General features: G+C 48.3%; 1 protein-coding gene across 1 annotated transcript in view; it reads right to left on the reverse strand.

Moving 5' to 3' along the window:
• LMTK2 (lemur tyrosine kinase 2) overlaps positions 1-18,705 on the reverse strand; it is a 73,768-nt gene that overhangs the window by 6,836 nt on the left and 48,227 nt on the right. The window contains exons 8-11 of the mRNA XM_040230951.1: positions 15,381-15,465; positions 14,379-14,500; positions 10,253-10,402; positions 6,056-8,996 (exon numbers count right to left, since the gene is read on the reverse strand). Of these exons, the coding sequence (XP_040086885.1) occupies positions 6,056-8,996; positions 10,253-10,402; positions 14,379-14,500; positions 15,381-15,465 (3,298 nt within the window). The remainder of the gene's footprint in view (positions 1-6,055; positions 8,997-10,252; positions 10,403-14,378; positions 14,501-15,380; positions 15,466-18,705) is intronic.

An 18,705-nucleotide genomic window follows, 5' to 3' on the forward strand; every position in this document is an offset into this window, starting at 1 on the left:
AAAAAGAACAGTGGTAACTACCTGAGTGAATATAACCCTATTCCTCTTCAGTTTCTTAAAGCATGTTTGATGACTGGAAGTAAAGCAGAGAGTGCTGTGTGACGGGGTGTTCAATGAATAAACATAAGACACTCTGGACAACCTGAAGAAAAGGTCTAGGAGAGGATGAAGGGCCGACAGAGCACGGAAGTTCCTACATTCCACTTGAAATGGTAAAACACCGATTCTAAGCAGGTTGTGAAATGTACGTACATTGTAACCCCAAGAATATTCCAGAAACTATACGAAAAGAAGATATATAGTAAAAAAATACAATAAATAAAAGATAAGACTAAAAACTGTTCCGATTACCAAAAGGAAAGCAAAAAGAGGAAGGAGATAATGAAGAACTGGTGGGACGAACAGAAACACTGAGTGAAGTGGTGGACCTCTATCCAAACCCGGATAATCCTGTTCACCGTAAGCGGCCTAAAAATACCAATTAAAAGACAACAGGGAGGAGGGAATGGCAGCCCACTCCAGGATTCCTGCCTGGGAAATCTGGACAGAGGAGCGTGTCGGGCTACAGTCCATGGGGTCACAGAAGAGTTGGACATGGCTTAATGACTAAACAATGAACAAAAAGACAACAAATTCAGAACAGATTTTAAAAACCGCCTGACTGTGCTATTCAGAAGAAACTCCTGTTAACTACAAGGATGCAGGTATGTATAAAGATGGAAAAAAAGCGACAGCATGCAATTACTAATCAAAAGAAAGCTGGAGTAGCTCTATGACTATCAGACAAAGGAATAAAGAATGACATTACGGTATGACAAAAAGGTCAATTCACCAAGAAGATATAATAATTTTAAATGTGTATGCAGCTAACAAGAGAACTGAGAAACAGACATGGCAAAAATGGACAGAAATGAAAAGAGAAACAGACAAATCCATAATCACAGCCGAAGACCTCAACGAATACTTCTCACTCAGGAAGAGAACAACCAGAAACATCAGCAACAGTGCAGAAGAAAGGAACGAAGTGCATGTGACATTTACCGACCAATCCGCCTGCCAGAGGTGAAACACACATTCCCAGGTGCACATGGACCATTTACCAGGACAGACCACATTCTGGCTCTGCAAACAACACAACACATATGAAGGAACTGAAACCCTGCAAAACATGTTCTCTGAACGAAACAGATTACACCAGAAATCAGTAACAGAAAGGTTGAAAAAAAAAAAAAAAAAAACCTCCAACCCACCGTAGGAAAAGAAACAGCATTTTTTAAAATAAGTAATCCTTGGGTCAAAGGGAAAGTCTCAAGGAAAATCAGAAAATATTTTGAATGAAAAACGCAACTTATTGCATTAAATGTTAATAGCAGAACAACAACAACAAAAAGGTCTCAAATTCCTTGCTTCTACTCTAAGAGTCTAGAAAAAGAGCAAAATAAATCCAAAGCAAGCAGAAGACACAAGATAAAATAGAAATTGATAAAATTAAAAAGAAAACAAAGGAAAACATTCCATGAAACCAAAAGCAGTTCTTCAGAGAGAGATCAATAAATCCACACAATCTCTTCCCAGAAGAGGAGGGAATACAGCTCTGACCCCTGACTGATGCCCTTGGGGCGAGGGCACTGATTCCTGCACAGCTGAGCATCCACCTGTAACTGTACCATTGCCCCTTGATATCCAAGGTTCCACATTCACAGATTCAACCAATCTTGGGATCGTGTAGTATTTGGTAGGTGTTTAGTGAAAAAGCCCACATGTAAGTGGACCCACACCGTTCAAACCTGTGTTATTCAATCGACTGTGACTTTCCAACTCACTTTATGAGACCAGCATTACCTTGACACCAAACCAAAGACAGCACCAGAGTAAAGTCAGCCAAGTAGTCAAACACCCCCTAAAATTACAGACCAATATGCAGACCTCATGAAATCCTCAACAACATAACCAGCAAATCAAATCCAGCAAATCAAACATGTAACAAGAATACCTTACAACCAAGCCGGCTTTACTTTTCAGGAATGCAAGGCTCATTAAATATTGAAAAATCAATCAATGTTATGTAAACCCTCTATTGAACACTGTCCTGGAAATCCTAGCTAGTGTAATAAGGTAAGAAAAAGAAATGAAAGAGATACAGTTTGCAAAAGAATAAACAAACCTGTTCTTATTTGCAGGCAACATGCTTGATCGTGTAGAAAACCACAAGGAATTTGAAAACAAAATTCCTAGAACTGATAAATCAGTCAGCAGGATAGAAAGTCAACATATAAAAATCAACCACATTTCTGTACACTGGCAAGGAGCAAATGGAAGCCAAAATTTTGGTAAGGGGGGAAGATACACAGATCAATGGAATAGAGCAGAAAGTCCAGAAACAGATCCATTAAAAAAAAAAAAATATGGCCATTTAACTTTTGATGAAGGTGCAAAAGCAATCCAATGGATAGAGAATAGTCTTTTCAACAGATGGTGCTGGAACAACTGGACATCCATCTGGAAGCAAAACAATGAACCCCAACCTAAACATTATACAAAAACTCTCAAAATGTGTAACAGATCCAAATGAAAAATGCAAAACTATATAAAACTTTTAGAGAAAATATTCAGGAGTTAGGGTTCGGTGAAGAACTTAGACATGATACCTAAAGCATGATCCATAAACAGAAAAAAAAAATTATAAACTGGAATCCATCAAAATTTAAAAACCTTGCTCTGTGAAAGATAAGCTATAGATTGGGAGTAGTATTTCCAAGCCATATATCTGACAAAGGACTCTTATCTAGAACTTATAAAGAACTTCCAAAACTCAAAGAACACAGAGAATTCAACTAGAAAATGGGCAAAAGGGCCATTTCACTGAACATATGGATGGCAGAGCAGCACATGAAGACAGGCAGCATCATGATCCAAGAGGGAAATTCAGCTGAAGGCCACGATGAAGTGCTACTTCACATCTGTTAGCAAAGCTAGGATAAAAAGTAATGGGAATCCCCTGGCAGTATAGTTTCTAAGACACGGCCTTCACCGCCACGGGCCTGCGTTCGTTCCCTGCCTGGGGAACTCAGATCCCACAAGCCGCATGCCGCAGCCAAAGCAAAACAAACAAAACACGGGAAACGAGATCTCACGTGCGCTGTCCAGAATGAAAAATGATACAGCCACTCTGGGAACCAGCTTGTCATTTACCTTAAAAACTAAACACACACTCTAAACCAACTACTGTCACTGTTCAGTCACTAGGTCAACTCTGCAACCCCATGGACTGCAGCATCCCAGGCTTCCCTGTCTCACACACACACATCATACAACCCAACAATCACACTCCTGGGCCTTTATCTCAGAAAAGGTAAAAACTGTGTTCACACAAAAACCTACCAACAGTTCTTCAAAGCAGCTTTATCTGTGACAGGCCCAAAGCGGAAAAACCAAAATGTGTTTTTGCGGGTAAATGGTTAAAATGATCACATGTCCACAAAATGGAACACGTCTAAAAGGAAGGGTCTACTGCAACAAGCAACAACTTCCACGGCTCAGAGGAACTACACTCCGAGTGAAAACAGTCAGCCTCCAAGGTTACATGCTGTCACATACGCTGCTGGTGGGAATGTACAATGACACAGGGGTGATCGGGGTGCAGGAGCGAGCACGGGGCATTTTCTGGGGTGAGGGAGCTGCGTCTCTCATGGTTCTGGGGAGTGTGACACGAATGCTAAAGTTTTACAGCATTGTACAAAGAAAAAGGGGTCAATTTTACTGTTTAACTTTTAAAAAGATTAAAAAAAAAAAAACAGTTGGTATAAATACTGGCCAGCAGATTAATGAACAAAATGTAACATCCACACAAAGGAACGCTCCTCAGTGATGCCCACGCGGCGGTGGGGACTTCCTGATGCCTTAGACTGAGTGAGGCTCTGGACACTCAAGGTCACACACAGTCTAATCCCGCCCCCTGGCCTTCCGGGCGGGTCAGCCCTAACGGACCTACCGCCCAGCACATGAGGCGTGGGTTCCATCTCTGGGTCGGGAAGATCCCCTGCAGAAGGAAATGGCAACCCACTCCAGTGTTCTTGCCTGGGAAGTCCCGGGGACAGAGGAGCCTGGCGGGCTACACTCTACGTTCTAAGAGAGTGCGCCATGACTTAATGAGTAAACAGTACCACCACTCCTGCCACTTACACAGAAGCAGCTCAGTGGCTGCCAAGGGAGGGATGTGCGGGAACCAGGGACTTTGTGGAAGAGTTCTATTACTCTAAGGAGGCAGTTATGGAGAGCACTTACGTGTGAGTGTGCTGGCGGGGGTGGTGTGAAGCAGTAGGAATTACAGGTAAGTTTTGTTTCCTTGAATGCTTTTCAGCACTTAGTTTCTGGTGTGTGTATGTGAGTGAAGCGGTAGCAATTACTGATAAGTTTGGTCTTCTTGAGTGTTTTTCTGTTCTTTAAATTGAAAAAAAAATCTTTCCTGACAAAGTATTCTTCCTTATGCTCACTGCATTTTGTTTTTTCTTTTTGAAGGAACGTGTCCTTGTAAACCAAATGGACTAAAGAAATGCAGCACGCAGGCGCCCAGCTCCCCCGTCGGCCCCAGGGCCTCACAGAGTCTGGGGGCTCTGGGCTAGGACACTGCCTCCCACACTGCCAGGCCTGGGCCCTGTTGTCATAGTGACCAGCACTGGGATGCTGACAGGCTGACGGTGTGACCATGTGTCACCTTACCTGCAAGTAAGCATCACCATCCACTGTGATGGCCTTGAGAACACTCTGAGACCAGAGGGGGCAGTGCAAGAGCGCAGGGTCAAACACGCCACCAGGCTCATGGGAGGGCCCGTGAGGAACGCTGGGAGACGCCCGCTGCACAGCGAAGCTAAGGAGACCCTGCGTGGGAAGGGCGGCACCCAGACATTCACTTGCTGGGCTGTGATGTCACAAGAAAGTTGAGTCAGCATTCACCAAGCACCCGCTGAGCCAAAGGGGAAATACCCGAGGCAGAGCTGCCAAAACCCATGACGCTCAGTGAAAACTCTGTAGCTAAGGAACTCAAACCACTTAAAAACCAAACCACTTCAAAACAGGCTCATGCAGCTGTATAGCAAGTGCAGGAAGGAACCTACCAGCCATCAGTCTGAACCCACGGGTAGCTATGACCCCATGGAAGCTGCATGGGACCAACTGGCCACTGCAGAAGATTTCCAGGACTTTCTTTGGGACCTGACCCACTTTTCCACCCTATGACAAATCTCACACCTACTGAGCGTGTCTCACACCCAATTTCCATACCTTTGTTCTCGTGCCTTGAGTCTGGCTCTTATGCGATCCTGCCAGGTCTCCAGAACCCATCAAAACAACATCCCCTCCCCACCAAGTCACCACACAAGTGCAGCCCTTCCGTAGCCCAGGCGTCGGCTTCCACGGGGGCTGAGTCCACCTCACTGCTGCAACGAGACCCCCAGACATCTTCCCCAGCACCTGCCCACACTGCCCACAACACACAATTCGTAACTCTCGTTATTCCACCTACAGGTCATCCGCTCTGTGAAGGGAACAATTCAAGTGCACTGAGGAGGTGAGAAAGGGACACATGAATGTGAACAGCTTTTGACAAAACACAACTTTGAGGCCAGGTGACCCCTTCTCGCCCCGCCCCGCCGTCTTGCCGCCCCGCCCCTGCTCCACAGGCACCGGTCGGTGTCTCCAGGGCTACATGTGAGGCTCGGACGGTTCCAGCCACCCCTGGGCACTGGGCACTGCTGCCAACCGCCTGCGGACACTCGTCTGCTCTGGAAAGGACGAGTGACTGGGCGGGGCTCTGCCAGGACACCTGGGAGGAGCACGCAGACCGTTCCCCTTCACGTGACATGAGTTCCCAGTGCAGACCTCACTTCTGCGTGTTCTTGAAACTGACGCTGTAACCACCCCCAAATTCCTTTTTCTGAGAAATCACAAAACAATCAGTGTCCTCAGACTGGCAGTCAGAAAACCCAAGCACGCTCGTTGCCCCGACACGTGCTGGAATCTCCAACATGACAAGCTGGAGGGGACAGGGAACAGATACCTGGTCAAAGAGATAGACTGTGACATCATCGAAAAACGTCACTGCCTTCCTCTCCCTCCTGCAGCCGGGCGGCGGGTCCGAGGGCTTCAGCAGGCTCCGCAGGTGGCGGCCGTCCTCGCGGCTGAGGACCACGGGCACCGGGTGCTCGGCCTCGTCCTCGGACTCAGAGCTCAGGCTGTGCAGGGTGAAGGCCCGCAGGTCCTCGTCCGAGTCTTCACTGTTCTCGTCCTCCTCGTCGGCGTCCATCCCATCCTCGGCGAGGTCCAGCATGCCCGACACACCGAGCTTCCCCAGGTACTTTCCCTCCACGTCCGGTTCCTTTAGCTTGGGGCCCTCGGAGTGGCCGCACAAGGCCTTCTCTGGTGTCGGGGCCACGGGGCCGCTGCAGCGGAGCGGGGCATGGGTCAGCGCCAGGAGTTCGTCGGTGTTGGTGCCGGTGGAAGCCAGCGTGCAGGGGGGGTCCTCGGGGGCCTCGAGGTCATCCCCGCTGCTTAGCTCCGAGTTCTGCAGACTCGAGGGGCTGCCGGCCTCGTCATCGGGGGGAAGTGTGTGTGTGGGAGCATCAGAGGGAGCTGGCTCTGCGGGTTCTCTGGATTCCAGGTGATGGGAGTTCTGCGGAGCAGGACAGCTAGGGTCAGGCAGGCTGCTGCTGGTGTCCAGGCAGCTGTCCAGGGGGCCAGGACTCTGCGGCAGGACACCGGGCTCAGGCAGGGGCTGGTCTGCTCCCAGGGCCGACACCGAGGTGCCTGGGGTCCCCTCCGACCTCCTGTCGGGCTCAGAATCGTTGTCTGAGAAGTACGCAGAGTCTCGGTGCGAGCCCTGGGACGCAGGCGCGGCGGTCTGCGAGGTCGCCTCTGCGCCTCTGTGGCCATCGGCGGCGTCTGAGATGACGATGACAGGCTTGGGAGGCAGCCCGGCGGGCACGCTCTCACCCACTGAGGCTGTGTCGGGCGCCGCGGCACCCTCGGGGGCCGGGTGCAGCGTCCACTCGGGGGACTCCAGGTTCTCCGTCTCGTAGCCGCTGTCCGCTGGCTTGTCGGGGGTCAGGAGTTTCTGTGGCGCATGAGGGCCTAAGGAGCCCAGGAAAGCCTCATGGACATCCACCGAATCCAGGGAGTCCGGGGTCTCCGCGGATGGCTCGGAACGGGGGCCAGGTGCCGACAAGCTGTCCTCCAGGAGGCTGTCCTGACTGGCCGAGTCTGAGGAGAGGGCGGACACCAAGCCGCCCTCCTCTGCAGCAGCACCTTTACGACCCAGCTGCCCCAGCGCCTCCGCGGCCTCCTGGGCTCTCTCCCGCGGGCCTCGAGGGCCGTGGTCTTCCAAAGGCAGCTGGTTTTTTAAGTTCTGCCTCGATTCTGGAAGGCCGTTCCCTATACTCACCTTGCTGGCGGGGGTGTCCTGGACCAGGCTGGGGTCGCTCTGGGTCAGGCTCATGGCCCCTTCCCCGAGCTGAGTCAGGGCCGGGGACCCGCTGCCGGTGGGGGTGGGGGTGTCTGGCGGGGCCATGAAGTCTGGGTCTGCCTCTCGGCAGGTGCTGTCTTCACGGACACCGCCCTTTGGACACGTGGGCCTGGCTCCGCCCTGCTTCAGGGCAGCCCCTGGGGGGACATCGTGAGGCGGCCCCTGGGTTTCAAGCGAGGTAGGAGGTACCTGCGGTTGCGGGGAGCAAGGTGAGGACGCTGCCCCAGCACCACCCTCGGGCACTGCGCCCGACTCCTTGCCCTGCAGGCTGACACTCTCCTGCAGCGAAGAGTCCAGTTTATTTTCAGCAAACTTAGGCTCAGCCTCTGCAGACTTTCTACCCGGAGTCTCTAACGTGGGCTCAGGAAAGCCGGCATTTTTGAGTTCTGTCTGCAGATCATTTACATGCTCTTTGCTGGACAAAGAGTCTTTCAGTAAGTTCTTCTCTTGAAGAAACAAAAAGTTTTCTGACAACTCTTCAGTGTCCAGCTGATCAAAACCATCTTGGTGTACGAGCTTGTCTGTGGAGTAAAGAGGCTCGCAGTCAAAAAGCTTACGGGGCTTTTCCTTCTCCAAGTGGCGGGCGATTACGGACTCTTTGGGGTCATCCAAACTTGAACTCAGGGTGGGAGGCTTAAAGTCAGCTTGGACTCCATTTAGTTCCATCAAGTCAAATATTTTTTGGTGACTGGGCAAAGCCTCTGACTTCTCAAGGTCATTAAATAAACTGTTGAAAGGGCTCTCAGGGCCCTTGGTGCTGTGCGCCTCCTCGGGTCTGCTGGCGTCTTTGGGGTCTGCACTGTTCTGGAAGAAATCCTCCTCTGGACTGGACTCCTCAAGCTCCAGGCTCCTGAGCGTCAGACACTGGGACGCGCCGTCCCCAAGCCTCTCAGGATTATCCATCTCTGTCGTGAGCAGAGCAGGCGGGTAATCTAGCTCCAAGTTGCTACGGCTTTTTTCTTCTAACTGGATGTAGTAGTCGCTTCCGACAGAAAGGTTGTGGGCGTCAAAAACGGGCACCACCCCGGGGGCCCGCAGGGGGACATCCTGGCCACTGTCATCCTGCTTGCCAGGACCAGGGTCTGAGAGCGAGCTCTCGAATGCTTCCGTGGGGAAGAAGATGCTGGTGTAGGACAAGGCTTCATCCGGGGGGCCCCGGCTACGCTCGTCAAAATGGTCATGCTTGGCTGCCTCCCAGACGTACTCGAAGCTCAGGCCTTGGCTGGTCTCGGTCACAGTGAGGACCTCCTCCATCTCTCGGCCAAGCCGGTCCCTGGTGAAGTGGTCGAGGATGGGGAAGGCGGCGTTACTTGCAGCATCTCTGCTGTTTGCGGTAGGCTTGAGCGCATTCCACTGCTGCTCAAAGTCCACTTCCGGGTCCCTCTGGCTTTGCATCCGCAGGTAGGTGAGCAGCCTGTGCACGTCCTCTGCTGCCGGCCGCTTGTCTGGTGACAGCCAGCAGAACTGTAAGACTTCATACCTGAGCAAGACGGAGAGGAGATTAGTGGACAGATGACAAATTGTTTTAAAACAAGAAAAGACCTCACAAGGACCCCCTAGGCCAGCTCAACACCCCAGAAGTGCCAACACTGAGTCACTCTGCTGGCCATCGGCAAGAGTCTGGTTCACGGTGAGCTCTGGGGGAAAGTGGAAATGGAGAGCAAGAAAATCTGGCCACTGATTTTCTGCGTCCTTAGGATCCTGTGCAGCATCACTGCAATTCTTCTGGCCTTGTCATTTGTTTTTCTGGCGTTTTCCAGGCACTCAGCCACTGAATTTACAAGCAGCCCTAAAATGCTCTCCTCTGAACACAACCGCCATCGGTCTCCTGCTTGGTCAAGGATGCACATGTCTCACACATGAGACTTACTCACTCTATTTTGTGAGGACTCACACAGACACACGCCGTGGTGACTACTCTCTAACGATTCCCCCGACAGAAAGGAACACCACGACCTTCTGCAGCACATGCTTCCCTCAGACCACCAAAAGAGCTGAGGGTGGACGGCAAAAGCAGAAACAGAAGGCAGCCAGGAGCTGGTCTTCAAAGGGTTGGCTGAATATGGGCAACGCCCTAAACTGTGGCCGTGAGTGGAAGGGAAGACAGGACGACAATGTCACGGTATTAAATTTACGGCATAAACATCCAGTTATTCTGGGTGGGTTAGTTCTAGCAAGTCGGGTGAGGGGCTGAGCAGTGCCCACACAGAAGGGCAACCAGGTGCAGGGGCAAGGCCCGCTGAGTACCGGGTGACGCTGACAGGGGCCTCAACACAGCGGGGCCCGACTCTAACTGGAAACCAAGGTAAGAACGGGTCTGGAGACTCTTAAGAAGTAAATCTGTTTTTGCAAAGGTCAACACACATTATGCAAACTGCCTCAGGTGCCAATTCAAACTCGATCGTAGCTATGCTACCTGTCTCGTCACACAAACAGCCTCGTTCAAAAACAATTCCACAATAGCAAATGCCCTTAAACTGATTCTCAGAATTAACTCAGACTTAACAAGTTTCTTATTGCATGTATAAGACAGAAATCCCTGCTGGTTCTACACTTTTTTTTTTAAACAGTATTACATTTTAAAAACTGGATGTTAACTCTAAAATGAGTCATGAATAATATATAAATGATTGCTTTTCATAACACTTATTGTTGAAAATCAGGGAATATATAACTAAGACTCATGGAGACAGAATTTCTTCACCTTCTGAGAGAAGGTGACATGAAGTTACCCACCATCTATCGGAGTAGGGCTGCTCCAGCTGGGGCTTTGGGAGTTTCGTGTCTCTCTCTCGAATGACCTGGTTGAGAACATCTAAGTTGGAGAGGTTGGAATAAGGCTGAGCAGCATTCTCAAAGAGCTCCCAAAGCGTCACACCCAGGGACCTGTGGGGGAATGAAAAAGCACATCGTTCTCTCTTCAGATACTGAATTTTTAATACCCACAGTTTTACATGTACAGTCATTAGTCATTTCAAGCACAAGGGTCTACGGAAGAGGTTATTCAAGATAGCCCTTTAACATGACTTAAAAAGCAAGCACTTCTATTAAGATGTGGACCACAACAAGAATGCCTCCTCAGACTGACTAACAGAATGTTACTCTAGGAGTTCTGGCCAAGGTAAAAAAATAAATCGGATGGAGCTAGAGAGAGTAATCCCAGGGAAGCATTCAGATGACTGTCAAGTTTAAAACTCAGAGAATCATAAAGAGCACCACAAGGGCCTTGAAGGGGTTCAGCAACATGGCTAGATGCAGGGTAAACACACGGAATTCTGAGGGTTTTGGTGGGGGGGAAAATCCCATTCACGACAGCAGTAAGCAGTGGAACTTCCAATGTGACCAAGTCTTCCCTGTTGACCTGTGTGTCTCCTATTGTAGTTATTCTGAGTATTCAGGGCTTTCTGCTATCAGGAAGGACGACTCTTCACTGCTTGGCGGAAGAGGCCACCTGCCCGGGGCCACTCACTGCCTGCGGGTGCTGTCCCCACAGGCAAGGGATCACCTTCTCTGTACCTGCCCGCCCCCCCCCCCGCCCCGCCCCCTCGGCAGTGGCCTCTGCTGGCGGGTCGGGGGGGATATGTCCTCTGCGTGGTCTCCATGCTCCTTCCCACCACTCCCCCTCCGGTCGTGTGTTACGAGCTATTTTCTGCAGCGGCTCCTAGATCCGGCTGATCAACTGTGTCACCCGGACGCCGGCACTGATCACCCACCCCTGAGGACTCTTCGCTGGCAGATGCAGGGATGGCTGCAGGCTTAAAAAGCTCTCATGTGACTGTGACTCCTGTCAGACGCAGCTACTGATGAGTCACATGACAATAACCAATACCCACCAGAATGAGCAGCCGTATTTGAAGACATCAATCCACTATTTGACACTGCAGAGTACAATATAACTTATGAGTTAAATTCTCTTTATGCTCACCTCACAAATCAGTGAGTAAATCAACATATTCAGTATCTAGGTGGAGAGGGCATTTCTATCAAGGAAATAAAAGAACCCTAATCTCTAGTCCAGTTCAAGAAGGGAGACATGCCCTTGGCACAGAACTGCTAGGAGCAGAGGGCTATCTTGGATAAAAAAGAAGTTTAAGACACTGTCAATGACTTTAGGGAATTACCAACTTATTCAATTAAGGAAAATAAAAAGTTTGCATGAAATGCTAAAGACTGCAAAGGCAGCCTCTGACCGGGGCACGGTGAGTGTTTTCAGCACCTGATCTGATCCTGGGCGAGTACCTCTGCCGACCTCAGCTTCTCCAGACCCCTGAGGCCCTTTCTCTCCCCTCATAAGGCCTGTTCCTGAACCAGCCCTCTCCTCAGCCCTTCCCCTGCTCTTCAGAGAACATGAGGCCTGGGCTTTCTCAGCTCCCCACTCCTAACACCTCTCTCCAGCATCCCTCGTGCGTTTCCTCACGCAGACCACCAAGGAAGATGGGCCCCTCTTCAAGGCCCGTCCTGCGGCTCCCTATTCCCTCATCTTTCTGCCCAGTCTCCTCAGGAAAAGCGGTGTCGGCCACTGCCCACCACTCCGTGTCTCCCCAAGGCCAGTGGCCTGCCTTCTTCTGGGAGGAAAAACGTCCTGTAGCTCTTCTCCCCTCTTCCACCAAACTCATGGAACCAATACCCTCAGGTTCACCCCCAGCACAGGGCAGTGTGGTCCCTGCCTCGGGCAGAAGTCGACACCACTGCCAGCCCTGCCGCCAGGGCTTCTCACCCCATCAGAAACATGCGGCAGGCTCTGTCTCTGGGAACGCAGGCTAAGTCTTCAGGTCAATCACCCCGCTGAGAACAGTAACAATATGGACGATGCATGAAAAGCAACTTCTTATGAAACATATCGAACAACAGAGAAGCTGGCAGGGAACTCACTGGACAGAATCTGGAGCTCAGAGAACAAAGGGGAGCGCCACACCGCGTCTGACCGTGGCGCCTGCCGGAGCACAGGGCCTGCGTGCCTGTGTCTGTAGTGAGCAAAGCTTGACGGTGCACAGGCCCAAGCCCTGGCCCTGCCCAACAGGGGGCCTCACAGAGACGTCCTCACCATGGTGGGGACAAACCCACCCCCTAGGAGTCTGGGGGGCAAGCTGGCTTGGCACCGAGGCCCTGTGAGTGAGTGCATGTGTGTGACTGTTGAATGTGTGTGTACATGTGTGTTGAGTACAGTGTGTGTGTGTGCCTGTGGTGGGGGTGGGGGGCGGACAGTCCCGAAGAAGCTGTGAACACAGAGCTGGCCTTACTGGGATTCGCAGCCCAAGCTCACACCATCCGAGCGCCCCAAAGACCTCAGGCTGAGCACAGAAAGCCCTGGGCTGCTGTCGCCCCTGATGAGCCAGGACACGCAGAGAGCTGACAAAAGCACGGGTCTCCCCGCTGAGGGCATGTCCTCGAGTCCAGGCTCCCAGGATCCTCACCACAAGAAGGCCCCGAGGAGACAAGGCGCCATCAAGAGCCAGGAAGATCAAATCCACGAAGACCTCAGATAAGGGAATTATTGGATGCAGATCACAACCGAACTTTAAAAAACTCTGGGACAGTGTTTTAAAAAATCAAATAGACGTCCTAAAACAGAAAAGCCAATTAACTGAACTATAAAATTCAGTAGAGGATTTAATAGAGGAATAAACACAGCGGAAGAAGGAATTTTAAAAAGACCAAGAATTAGCAGCTAGAGCAGAGGTCTGAAAAATGATCTAGAGTGTGGCACAGGGCGCTGAAGAGATGGAATACATAAAGGAGAGAATAAGAGAGAAAAGACAAACCAAGAGGTCATGACGCATGTCTGATCAGACTTCCAAAAGAAGAAAAAATGGGGTTGAGGCAGTTATTGGGAGGATAAGGGCTGAGAACACCCACCAAAGATATGAAATGCCAAGCAGAAAAACAGAAAGTCCACACCTGTACATATTACAGTGAAACTACAAAAAAAAAACAAAAGACAAAGAGAAGAGTTTAAAAGCAGCCAGAGAGAAAAAGTCATGTTACCTTCAAAGAGTTTAAGGAGACTTACAGCTGACTTCTCAAGACCAACCATGGAAGCCAGAAGACAGTGGAGTGAGATCTTCAATACACGAAGAGAAAATAACTGTCACTGAGTAAAAAAACACACTTCAAGAATGTGGACAAAACAGAGGTATGCTCAGACCTACAGAAAAAGACCTGAGAGTCTGTTACCAGTGAGACTGCACCACGGGGAATTCTGAAGGACATACTTCAGACAGAAGGAGAGTGAGCCCCAATAGAAGGTCTGAGATTTGGGGGAAATAAAAAAAAAAAAAAAGGCAAAGTGATCTGATTACATGGATAAACCTAACCAAACACTGAGGTTAAGAAAAATAACAACATCTTGTAGGGATAAGAGAAAAAAAAAGATACCTCACAATGATGAACATAATTGCATGTGTGTAAATTTAAAGCATGTTAAAATACCCTGGGGTCCTTGTATTGCTCAGAAAGGGGCCAAAGTAAGAACTACTGTTACACTAAGTATACATGTTATTTCTAGGGTAGCCAATACAATCATAGCAATTTAACGGTCCAGACTTCTTTCAGTTTTTTCATTCACTCAATTAATATTTATTAAACATCTACTATAAACAAGGCCCTACAGTAGGCAAAGAAAATAGCCTTGGTTCCTGCTTTTATGGAGATTATTACTGTTGAATGGGTAAAAGTTACTGCATCACTGCAAAAACTGGGATCATTGCTATGATGTCAATAAATTATCTTTCATATCATTAGTCACTGGTATTTCTACATCTCATTCAATTATTATACTTTCCCTTATGAAAGTACTTGAGAAGAAAGAAGTTAGGAGTTTGTTAATAACAAAAGCCTAATCGAATGGTAAATCGATACATACCAGATATTACTATATTTAGTTTGATCTGCAGTTAGCAGTCTGTCTTGAAAGCTGGTTACTAATTCTGGAGCAGTCCACCGAAGAGGGAAAAATTTTTTATCATCTGTCTCAATATAATCCTCCTGTTTTGTAAGAAAGCACACAGAATTTTGAATTCTCTAACACTTCTAGTGAGCTCAGTAACTTAATCCTAGGTCATTCTCAGAAAACACATACCCTACCCAAGAACACAAGTCAGAAAAAGAAATGGACACAGAGACAGAGTTTCCGGGCAGAGGGTGGGTGGAAGGTTTCTCTGAATCAGCCTCCTGGGCCTCATGAGCTGGTCTCTGAACCATGAATACCTGCTCAGTCTCCCTTCCTGGAAAAGGAAGGTACGCTGTGTCTGATTTACAGAACGTGGACTCTGAGCAAAATATCTTGGAAACTATGCTGGGCTGTATCCCTGAGCAGAAGAACAGGGTGGTTAATGAGTAAGAGTGCAGGCTCTCGAATTGGACAGACTGGTTGAGTCAACGTTCAACCATCTACCAGCTCTGTGCCTCTTGAGCAAGTAGCAAACATGCTGAGCCTTAAGATCAGGAAGACGCACCAGCCTTCCCTTTACGGTGAGGATTACATGCAATCATGCGGGCGAGTCCTTCATAGTACCTGGGTGGCACACAGAAAGTGCTCAAGATACTGGAGCTACCACAGTAAGCTACCTTACTCAGCTGGGCTAAGCACACACACACAAATAAAAATTTCACAGGTACTTTACTTATTTTCTTTGGGGGATATATTCATGACAGAGCTGAAAAACTCAAATCCCAAGCTTACTGATTTGAGCTGAAATTTTACCAAACATGTAACAAAAATATTTATATATGATGTGTATATTTTATTATATAGCAGCAATAATTATTTACCCTCCCTTTCCAAACAGACATGGCATTCTGTGACATGACCACTTCATGAACATTAGGTTAAATCAGGGAGAGAACCCTTAGACCTCTGGCTTACCTTGTACCTGCTGAGTCCTATTCCATAATCACCCACTTTCACATTTAACTCCGAGGTAAGAAAGCAGTTTCGCAGGGCTAAGTCCCTGCAAACAGAAAGAGTGGAGCGGACATGAGAAGAAGGCGGACCGTCACCCAGGATGGCACGACGTGGAGCCGCTGAGGAAAACGGCTTTCTTGGGGAATCAGGGTGGTGAGTATGTTGAGTTCCCTGATAAATAATTCATGTTTTAAAATCCTTTTTCATAGAAAAAGGCAATGCCATATTCCTAATTACTTAAAGAATAGAGATGATCAGGGTTTTTTTTTTTTTTGATAAATCACTCTGACTGCAAACAGGTTAAATTCTAAATATATTTGTATCTTGTTCTGCATTGATACCAGACTTATGGCTCATTTCCTGGTATTTTTAAAGTTACCACGGAAGAATTCTAAACTGGCTAATTTGTCTGAATTTATTTTAGATAGCTTACATTACCTGAGTAATAGTCTAGTAGTAGTCTCTTAACTGCAAGTAAAGAATAAAGTTACAACTTCAAGCACGCTAAAATAATCTACATTATTAAAAATGTTTGTTTTAACTACTTTTTCAAAGATATACAAGCATTGCAAGTGATTTAGCCCCCTCCAATTCACTCTCTTCTCTTCCAAACTCTACCTGTCCAAGAGGGAGGCAAAGAGCATATTTTCAAGACTGACTTAAAACAATTTACTCAGTTTATTTAAGAACAAATTAATTTTAAAAACTACCTAACCTGGAAAGTAAAAAACTACTTTTTCTAAAAAAACTTCCCATAGAGACAGCAGATTACATTTTTTGGATTTTAGCTTTAACCCTTGGAATTTTTTAAATTATCAATTGGCATATGAATGAAAAAGCCACTGAACTAAAATAGAATTGAATACCTAACTTACAGTTTTAAATCTTAAATAAAAGTTCTCAGAAACTGAATTTCCATAGTCCAAAATTTAAAATGTTTGCCTTTATATGGCCCAAAATCAAAAACTATCAAATTCTTATTTTCAGTGATTTTAATTTCCAAAGCTCATCTGTCTGAAATAGAACAAACAACGTGGATAAGGACACGAGAGCTAACACTGCTGGAATCCAGTGACAGCCTGGTGCACACCACCACTGATCCCATCATACTATCAGGGCTAATGTTCAGAAAGCACTTTACACACAGGTGTTTCTTCAAGCACCTGATACGTATTAACTCATTTCATCTTCACAACAGGCCTTCCAGATGGGTACCAGAATGTTCCCCATCTACAGAAAAGGAAACGGAGGTGCAAGGAACTGAAGTGACTCTGCCAGGGTCAGTATTTGTGTCTCTCACCATCAATAACCATCAACGACAACCCATTACCAGTCAGAGCGCACTGCCGTCCGTGCGGCTGGTCCTCGATAAACACGCTGACCTCGTGCTGATCTCAGCAGACATCCCCGTCTGTGTGTCACACCGCGGTGGCTCTCACAGTCTGCACACCTGGTCACTGTTGTTATATTTCTGATGTTGATCTGTGATCAGTGACCTTCAATGTTACTACTGTAATTTTTTTTGGCATTTTTTAAGCGATAAAAGTTTTAAGTCCAAGATAAGAAAGCAGTTAGATGTATTCAAACCAGTCCGATGTAGTCAATCCCTCTGTACACCATCTTTACAAGCAGTGTTTTCATGGCACTCCACCAGGCCTGTGGAGTGTCTGGAGAAAACCTCGGGACACCTCTAAGGTTACAGACAAAATGCGAGCACGCAGGGGGGTCAGTGGCCCAGACCACAATAAAGCGGCTCTCATGATAAAGCCAGTCTATGATTGTTAGGTTTCCAAGTGCATAGAGAAGTGATGTTGACACTACACTGTAGTCTAGTACGTGTCCAAAAGCAAACATACAAACAACAACAAAAAATGCTATGTATAAACCTTAATTAAAAATACTTTATCGCTTAAAAATGTCAAAATAATTACAATAGTAACACTGAAGATCACTGATCACAGATCATTGTAACAAACAGCAACAACAAGGTGTGCAATACTGTGAGAGCCACCCGACGTGACACAGACAGGAAGCAAGCATGCGCTGCTGGAGAGATGTACCGCCAGACCTGCTCGATGCGGGCTGCTGCAGACTTCTGATGGGGGGGGGGGGGGGGCGGCGCCCAGCAAACCCGCAGTGTCTGCGAAGCGTGGTAGAACGAGGTGTGCCATAGAAACCTCCCATCTCAAGGAGAGAGGTGGCCCCTGGGTTTTGGAGACGAGGAGGAAGGATGGGTGGCCAGGCGTGGGCAGCAGCATGCAGGGCTCTCGGCCACCTGGCCCCTGGACTGCAAGCGGCACGCGCATGGCACTGTGGGTCCTGCCCCAGAGGCTCTGGGTACCGCCGGCTAGCACTGCTAAGGCCCCTGCAGACAGACCCTCCTCAACCTTCCCAACACCTCTGTCCTGGGAGCAGAATGAAGACCTGGGTGCCAGGGCCCCTGCCGGGGAGCATGCAGGTCATCTGAGGCAGGGCGGGCCTGGCACCTTCCACTCCAGCCACTCGAGCCACCCGAGCCACTCTAGGGCTGCCGGCCGCCTCCCTCCACTCCTTTCTCCTCACACCCAGTCCCTGCAGGTCTACAGACACAGGAGCGAGAAGCAGGTAAAAGATGAAAAGATATATGGGCAAAGGGCCTGGGACTCTGTACACGACACTGTGAAACTCCTACAGCTCGACTTACGGTCTCAGAGAGAGAGGGAGGGAGGGAGGAGGAAACACCTCTTGTTACCTGAACACTGGGGTACTGAGGAGGAAAACAATGGTGTGACCAAGTGAATTTCCTCTCAACTCGCCCTCTACCCCACCCCAAACATCCTGGTCCCTGGAGGACACTGCAAAAATCACTGCACAAAGTCAGAGGCTGGAGACCTAGTCGTGGCTCCACCACTCGTTAGTGCATGACTCTGGCACGTCAATCAGCACACCAGGGCCTCGTTCTCCTTGGCGAAAAAAAAAGAAAAAAAATGAGGGGGCGTCCGCTAACCTGTAAGGGTTAACTCAGAAGGTTTCTATAAGAATACAGTTTTTAAACATCAAAACATCAAAGTGTGTCCAAATTCAAAATGATATAATTCAACTCAAAAGTAGTAAAACATACATATTCTCCAAGGCCCTATAACATACCAAGCTAAAGAATAGGAAAACGTAAAGGTGTAACTGTTTAACAGCGGAGGTAACTCTTGACGTCAATGGCTGGTTTGGGTCAGGAAATACAAACATACCCAGTATATTCTTCCTTCAAGTTGAAAAACAGGTCTAGTGGCAAAGCTGCCAACTGACCTGG

This window comes from Oryx dammah, unplaced genomic scaffold, assembly GCF_014754425.2.
Source record: "Oryx dammah isolate SB20612 unplaced genomic scaffold, SCBI_Odam_1.1 HiC_scaffold_2, whole genome shotgun sequence".
NCBI lineage: Eukaryota > Metazoa > Chordata > Mammalia > Artiodactyla > Bovidae > Oryx > Oryx dammah.